An 8,163-nucleotide genomic window follows, 5' to 3' on the forward strand; every position below is an offset into this window, starting at 1 on the left:
ATGCTTTCTGTAAAACAACGAAGAGGATGGATGCAGATGTTTATCTGAACAACATGCTGAGTCAGTCTTTTCTCAAAGTGTGCTGCATTACTAACTCTACAGCTAATAACAAACAAATCTTGGCATGAAAGAACTGTAGCGACTCTTGCTGGTGGGAAGAAGAACTACACCAGCACAGTGGTGATATGAAGCAGATCACAGAAATAAGGAGGGGCAAGGTTATAAATAAACTTAAACGTGAGAACTAAGATTTTGAAATTTATCCTGGGCAACCAGTGAAGCTGTTAAAGAATTGGGGTAATATGGGAGTATGAGTTATGACCTGGAGCTGGAGTATTCTGAAAAAGTTGAAGTTTATGGAGGGACTTGTTGGGGAGACCAAATAAAAGGGAGTTGGAATAATTGACCTGGGAAGTAATAAGACTACGGACAAGGATGGCATCCGCATGGGGAGTAAGGGATGAAGTCAATTAATGTTATGTAAGTGAAAGTATGCAGACCAGGTTATGTAATTAATGTGAGACTGAAATGAGAGAGTACTATCGAGTATGAAACCCAAACTATTTACCTGTGGGGAAGGAAGGATGGGGGAATTTTCAATATTAATGGAGAAACTGTGTGAGATTTGGTTAAGATAGATGCTTTACCAACAAGTAAAACTTCTGTTTTATTACTGTTAAGTTTGAGATAATTGAAGGAGAACCATGATCTGATCTCCAGTTCGAGAGCGAGTTAGGTGGAAGGGATGAATTAGGTTTGGAGGAAATGTAGAGCTGGGTGTCATCAGCATAACAATGAAAATTGATATTATATTTTCGGAATATTTGGCCAAGAGAGAGCATGTAGATAATGAAAACGGGCCCTAATACTGAATCCTGGGGCACACCAGCAGAAACAGGAAAGAAACTTGAAGAGTGTGATTTAAATTGGGTAAACTGAGAGATATGATGCACCAGGCAAGTGAGGTGTGACTAATGCCAATGGATGCTAATTATGCTCAGGAGGATATTATGAGAAACGGTGTCAAATGCCGGACTAAGATCGAGAAGGATGAGGATGGTTAAAAGACCAGAGTCAGCTGCCATCAGAAGGTCATTAGTAATCCTTAACAAAGCCGTTTCTGAATCATGATTTGGGCAGAAACCAGACTGAAATTTTTCATTAGAGATTAGGGTCATTGAGGTATGAGTGAAGCTGGAAGGCAACAACTTTCTCAAGGATTTTCAAAATAAAGGTGAGGTTTGATACAGGGCAGAGATTATCAAAATTATTGGGATCTGCACCAGGCTTTTTGAGAATTGGAGTGAAAGAAGCAGTTTTCAAGGATGAAAGAATAACCCCTTACTCACCTGCAGGCACAATGACAATAAGACATTCCTGGTTTGGGTGAACGAGGAGGATCATCTGCGTGTCATCAGCATGCAGAAAGGAGGAAACATGAGGGAGGTGTTCACCCGCTTCTGCACTGGCCTCACCAAGGTCAGCACGCCACTTCCTATTTCCCTCACCCCATAGAGTCACACCTGAAGCCGTCTAACCTGTCTCACCTCTCTCTCTGGCAGATCGAGGAACTGTTTAAGGAGCGAGGTCATGAATTCATGTGGAACGAGCACCTGGGCTACATCCTCACCTGCCCGTCCAACCTGGGCACCGGCCTGCGAGCTGGCGTCCACGTCAAGCTGCCAAACGTGAGCAAGCACGAGAAGTTCGGCGAGATCTTGAAGAGGCTGCGGCTGCAGAAGCGAGGAACAGGTAGGAGCACGCACAGCAGACGGGAAGGAACACCTGTCCTCGCTGTCTCATTCATCACTTCCTGTCTGTGTCTAAGGTGGTGTGGACACTGCAGCAGTGGGTGGAGTCTTTGACATCTCCAACGCGGACCGCCTGGGTTTCTCAGAGGTGGAGCTGGTGCAAATGGTGGTGGATGGCATTAACCTGCTGGTGGAGATGGAGAAGCGGCTGGAGGCCGGAGAGAGCATCGATGACATGATGCCTGAACAGAAGTGACCTGTTTCACTGTAACCTCTAGCCCCACCCCCTCATCCTCACCTACCACCCCTTCCCCTCACTATAACCAATCAGAAACCGTCCTGATGCTGTGGGACGTTTAGAGCCGTTCAGTTAGACCTCAGTCTTCCAACATGTGAAGGGTTTTCTACTTCCTGTCTCACCTGTTGGACTCACCTAACACCTGAAATCTCTAATAAAGTCTCTGTGGCCCAAACTATCACAGCTGCTGCTCACCTGTCTTCATTCACGCACACACCTTCTCACAGTCCACACCTATGTGACGGTCACCGACCAATCACATCCGTTAGCCTCAATGGCATCTCATTCTGAGGTGCCTGATGGTTTGAGGTCACACACTGATGATGGTAGTGGTTTTATTTCAGGTTCAGGAAAAAACAACAAAAAGAAACCATAAAAATATATCAGAGACAGACAACTGAATAATTAGAGCTCTGATTTATTATCTCTCTGAGCACGCTCACAAGGAAAACAGATGACAAAAATATACAAAACCAAGAAACAAACAACAAAAATTAGGCCTTCATTTTAAATTTACCAAACGCAGACAGCAGTACAGCTTTACAATAACTTCATTAAAGAACAGTCGCAGCTCATCTTAGCTCAGGTGCAGGGTTTCAGAAAGGTATGGATCCAACTCACGGAGGCCATCAATCAGGGATGAGCTGGCTTCTTCTCCTTTGTTTCGCACCACATCTATCACATCTCGAGCTCGGTCAGCTCTGGGTTTGATTCTGGCTGAATCCATTTCTTCCTTATTTATAATTCCCTGTTGGAGCAGGCTGTCCAGCAGCTGGTTCACAGTCGAATCTGACACTTGATCCACAAACTGCTTCCGAACTGCAAACAGATGCTTGTCTGGTGGGAGGATCTGGGGAGTTGACTGACTGCGTGTTCTTTCTGGGGGCAGGAAGCAGGAAAACGATGTTCAGTAACTTGAAGTGAAGGTGTGACAGAGCTTGTGAGTATGTGATACTGCTTTGTGCACAGAGTAACCTGCAGATACACACCTGCTAAACATCTGGTGCTGTTAAGTGGTGACATACTGACACTGTTGTGCGGCTTGTGTCTTGTGTATTAAAAACACATTTGATGTTTGGGGGTTTTTGTGTATGTCCAGCACACTATTAGACTAGTCTTCTAAAAACTTCCAGAGGACAATATAATGGAGTTTGCCCTGACAGCGTTCATTTTTGGTAGTAAAATGATTCAGGTGAACAGGAACACATCGATAACTAACAGATGTTTTCTGTGCTTTAGGTTTTCTTGTTTTCGGTGCCTTCTGACAGTCAGTTGTTGATCAGGCACCCGGGTGGACATCTCACTGACTGACACTGTTTATGTACTTTGCCTCACCTATTTCTCTTGTTTCCTCTATCTGTGTGTGTGTGTGTGTGTGTGTGTGTGTGTGTGTGTGTGTGTGTGTGTGTGTGTGTGTGTGTGTGTGTGTGTGTGGTCTGTTTGTTTCAGGGGCAGAGCTCACCCGACTTCCTGCTCTTTTGCTGCACACCTGTGAGATATTGCTGATTACTCACCTGACCGCTGATGGCCTCATTATCGGTGTCCTATTTAGAATGGAGGCTGTACTTTACTGCGCTTGTGTCCAGGATTCCCACCAGTGCATGAAGTTTAGCTTTTCACTTTAAACCTGCTGCCAGTCCTGTTCTGTTTTACTAGCTTGAGTGTACAATTTTAGACAATAATCTTAGAGTTACATTTGCAAACTTCACCCTCCCTCCAAAACCTAACTGATATTTAATTTACGTCTACAGTTAAAGCAGTGCTCTTCATTGTATTTTTGCAAAACCATCGCAGTCAGAACTTGGCATGTCATCTGCTGACTCCCTATTTGGTGAGCCTAGACACTCTGGTTTAACAGCCATACTGATCAATTTCTGGAATTTGGACTGTTCTGGACCCTCAGCTGTGCCTTACTCTTGGCATTTAGAATCTAAAGGAGCCTTTGGGCCTGGACAGTGCAAATGATGCCAGAATGAGAGTTGATAAAAGAACATCACAGCATGTTTTAAATGGGAGTAAATCACGAATGAAGGAAATAAGGCATACTAAAAAGGCACACTCATATATCACTCATAATTTCTAATTGAATGTCAGGCGGAGTGATGTAGATATAGGTTTTACCTGGTAGATCAATAGTGCATTTCCAGACATCTGTGTTTGTTTGGCCTTGGATTGTTATTGTGACTTCTTCAGTGTCTGCAGGAAGGCGGATCTGAAATGTTGGAGGGTAGTTTGTTCCAAAGTCCAGGTCAAAATCTTCTTCCTACAAAGCAGGACCACAGCATGAGTTTCATAACCACAAGGAGTAGTTTAATTAACAGAAGTACTTACTGGAGGCTGGACTTTATAGGCAACTGGACAGAGAACAGTGTATCTGTGATCTTTGATGAGTTTACATTTGGAAGGCGCTTGGATGAAGTTAGCATCTCTGTATTTCACCCTGACCTTTAAAAGACCATTTTAATTAGAAGGCTTATCCAAAATAGATCAGTGTTACCTATTCATCATCAGTACAAAACCGTTTACTACATATCTCAGCAGCTCTGTCAAACGTTAGGACTGAGTGAGAAGCTTTTCATAGATCTTTACCTCTTCCACTGGGATGTTGCTTGTCAGGAGAAGCACATTGAGGTTTTGTCTCTGTGTTCTAAAGTTTATTGGTTCAAGGAACAGCAAAACCTGACCCGAAACTGGTTTCTCCTTGTTCCAAAACCTCGTTATGTTCCAGACGAGGCCAAAGGAAGAGAGGTGAGTAACTTCCACGATCACGTGAGTGTCTGTGATCTTTCGAGGCTTGAGGACCTGCATTTTACCAGCAGAGATGTGGACTACAGACAGACAGTCGGAAAGCAGAGCTGTGAAAACACAAAGCCATCAGACATCTGTTTGACTCCCAAAATCTCCTTACAGTGACAGTGAATCTGATTTTAGATATAAAGCCTTGATATGGTGTCCACGGTCAGATAAAGAATCAAACACTGCTTAGAAATCAGTCGTTGGGTTTCCTTGGCTTCTGCACATTGTTTATTACAGAGGTCTTAAAAAGACCACTCAAAGGTTTCCAATCAGGTTTGTATCAAGCGTGGATTCATCAACAGCACCGACTGCTCAGGAAATAAGTGAGCAGCCGAAACTTCTTATTAAAAATGAATAAATCTTCTTCAGTTATTCTGAAAAATTAAGTTTGTTTCTTGCAATGGCACAGATGTTTCTCCTTACATCCCTCCCATCCTAAGGTCTGTGCTACCACCTAATTGTTACTGTAATTGTACAGTGTGGTTCATAACTAGGCAGACATTTTAACTGTCCACAATGGGAAAGTTGGAGGATCATTTATGGCTGCTCTTAGTAGAGGTCCTGCTTCTCTACATTCTGCTTAACAGTGGTGGCTGAGTGGATGTGAAATAAAAATATTAGTGAGATCTGCAGGATGTCTGGATTAAAATGTTTGTCAGGCAAACATCAGCAATGGTCAGTCAGCAGAAAAATACCAAATTCTATAGCCAGTAGGGGACGCCATCAGAACTATGGATTAACAGTTGTGTCATGTCATGAGCAGTGCTTTGCTCACCTTCCTGTGGTTCACAGTGTGGGAGGTGAAGCTGACGGATTGCATCCTTTGAACTCTCAATATTGAAAAGCGGGCTTGCAGCTATTATATTGCCTGGATGGAGGAGGTCCTCATCCCATTGGACAATCCTGTACAGCAGCTCTGCTTCCTGACTTATATTAAACATGACTCCAGTCAGAGTACACAGGAACACACCTGGACTAGGACACCTGAAACTATGTGACACAGAGGATCTGAATGACCACTGCAAACCTGTTAAACCCAAATATCTGAAAATGGATCTGTAAATTAGAGCTGTTACCTCGCGTCATATCACATGCGTACGTTCTATAACTGGTTGGCTTTATATTAAACATACAACAACTGCTACAAGCAGAGATTACTTTATTGTGATACTAGTCATGTGGTTGTTAGTCTAATGAAAAGAAGACGTTACCAGAGAGGCTGTAAACAGGGGAGATGTGGATTTCTTTTCATTACCTGTAACAGATTCGTGCAGACTTGGTTTGAACTGCAGGCATGAAGCTTGTTGGAGACTAGAATTCAGAAAGCAACATCATCAGCTAGCTAGACCAATAACCTGACTGAGTGTTCAGTGAAGAAACAAATTTAGCTGATGTACACGCTGTGAATTATAGGAAAACTGCATGAAAATCGTAATAGAAAAAACCCAAATAAACCAGTCAGAGAGAGCAAGAACCTCAAACCTACTATCTCATTTATTATTAAAGGAAGGACTGCACTGAGCAGCTAAGCAACTCACACAAAACACCTGAATGACCACAGAAGACAGCTAAAGGTCATGATGACTGCTTTATTACCACAGTTAGAAAAACAATTTCACAACATCTAACCAAGTCAGGAACTTTGCAGGTGGGCCATTTATATGGATACACCGTAATAAAATGGGAATGGTTGTCTGTGCTGTTTGTGGCACATTAGTATATGTGAGGGGGCAAACTCCTCAAGATGGGTGGTGACCATGGTGGCCATTTAGAAGTCGGCCATCTTGGATACAACTTTTGTTTTTTCAATAGGAAGAGGGCCATGTGACACATCAAACTTATTGGTAATGTCACAAGAAAAACAATGGTGTGCTTGGTTTCAACGTAACTTTATTCTTTCATGAGTTATTTACAAGTTTCTCTTTGTTCACAGCCATTGACATGTCGAAGAGGTTAACACGTGAGGAGCAGACCGAAATTGTGTTGATATCTGGTGAACGCAGTAACTAGGTCATTGTAGCAGATTTCAATGTAAGACACCCTACGAGACCACCCATCTCCCATGCTACAGTTAGCAAGCTGCTTGCTAAGTTTCGTGAAACTGGTTCAGTGTTGGATTTGCAAGAAAACTGTCACTAATGAAGAAACATCAGTGGCTGTCCTAGCTTCATTCAGCAAGAGCCCACAGCGTAGCACTCGCCGCATGTCACTGGAGAGTGGCATTAGTCGAACATCCCTTCGGCAGATATTAGCTACTCACAAATGGCACCCTTACAAACTCCAGCTACTGCAGTAAGGATGACCCAGATCGGCGCACAGAATTTGCAGAATGGGCAAAACAAATATTGGAACAGGACCCTCGGTTCACACAGAAGATTTTGTTCAGTGATGAGGCAAACTTTTATGTGAATGGTGAAGTTAACAAACAAAACCACCGCTATTGGTCTGACACTAACTCACATTGGATGGATCCCTCCAAGACTGTTGGAACAACAAAAGTGATGGTTTGGTGTGGTATATGGGGTACAACGCTAGTGGGTCCATTCTTCATCAATGGAAACCTCAAGGCCACTGGATATTTGAAATTGCTACATGATGATGTGTTTCCCTCTTTATGCACTGAAGCTGGCACGTTCCCTGAGTTTTTCCAGCAAGATGGTGCACCACCACAATATGGGTGCCAGGTCCGAGCATTCCTAGATGAACAGTTTTCTGGAAAGTGGATTGGTCATCGTGAGCCAGTTGAATGGCCCCCAAGGTCTCCCGATCTGACCCCCTTAGACTGTTATCTTTGGGGTCATCTGAAGGCAATTGTCTATGGTGTGAAGATACGAGATGTGCAGCACCTGAAACTACAGATACTGGATGCCTGAGCTGGCATTTCTCCTGCGGTGTTGCTATCAGTGTGTGAAGAGTGGGAGAAGAGGGTTGCATTGACAGTCCAACACAATGGGCAGCACACTGAACTAGAGATGGCACGATACCACTTTTTTATGTCCGATACCGATACCGATATCATAAATTTGGATATCTGCCGATACCGATATGAATCCGATATAGTGTTTTTTAATCAACAAAACTGTTTTTTTAAAAATATCTTACTGCATTTTGTATAAGTTCATACTCAAGTTTAAAACAACAACTACACTAAAGCTATTCTGTTATACCTGTATGCAAAAAAAAATACATTTCATAGTTCAGCAATACTGATCAATCTAACAAACTTAAACCTACACCATCCTCCCTATTCTGGTATTTTAAAGAGTACTTAGCGTAAATATTAAGCAACCTAACTAATAGGGTTCCAACTCCCAGCAA

The 8,163-nt window shown here is 43.0% G+C and overlaps 2 protein-coding genes across 2 annotated transcripts in view; one reads left to right on the forward strand and one right to left on the reverse strand.

Annotated features, from left to right (window-relative positions):
- Positions 1 to 1,332: 1,332 nt before the first annotated feature.
- LOC102210803 (creatine kinase B-type-like) lies at positions 1,333 to 2,227 on the forward strand (the record flags this gene model as incomplete). The annotated part of the gene is made up of 3 exons (XM_005754353.2): positions 1,333 to 1,479; positions 1,563 to 1,752; positions 1,829 to 2,227. Coding segments are annotated over 3 exons (516 nt in total), but the record flags the coding sequence as incomplete, so codon positions are not given.
- A 47-nt stretch (positions 2,228 to 2,274) lies between these two features.
- LOC102208885 (uncharacterized) overlaps positions 2,275 to 8,163 on the reverse strand; it is a 7,703-nt gene continuing 1,814 nt past the window's right edge. The window contains exons 3-8 of the mRNA XM_005754345.2: positions 6,101 to 6,156; positions 5,621 to 5,835; positions 4,639 to 4,904; positions 4,381 to 4,494; positions 4,171 to 4,312; positions 2,275 to 2,928 (exon numbers count right to left, since the gene is read on the reverse strand). Coding sequence (XP_005754402.1) covers positions 2,627 to 2,928; positions 4,171 to 4,312; positions 4,381 to 4,494; positions 4,639 to 4,904; positions 5,621 to 5,835; positions 6,101 to 6,156 — 1,095 coding nt within the window. The 3' untranslated portion in view covers positions 2,275 to 2,626. The remainder of the gene's footprint in view (positions 2,929 to 4,170; positions 4,313 to 4,380; positions 4,495 to 4,638; positions 4,905 to 5,620; positions 5,836 to 6,100; positions 6,157 to 8,163) is intronic.

The sequence above is a fragment of the Pundamilia nyererei genome, unplaced genomic scaffold (genome assembly GCF_000239375.1).
Source record: "Pundamilia nyererei isolate P.nyererei 1_Seehausen unplaced genomic scaffold, PunNye1.0 scaffold00550, whole genome shotgun sequence".
Taxonomy (NCBI): domain Eukaryota; kingdom Metazoa; phylum Chordata; class Actinopteri; order Cichliformes; family Cichlidae; genus Pundamilia; species Pundamilia nyererei.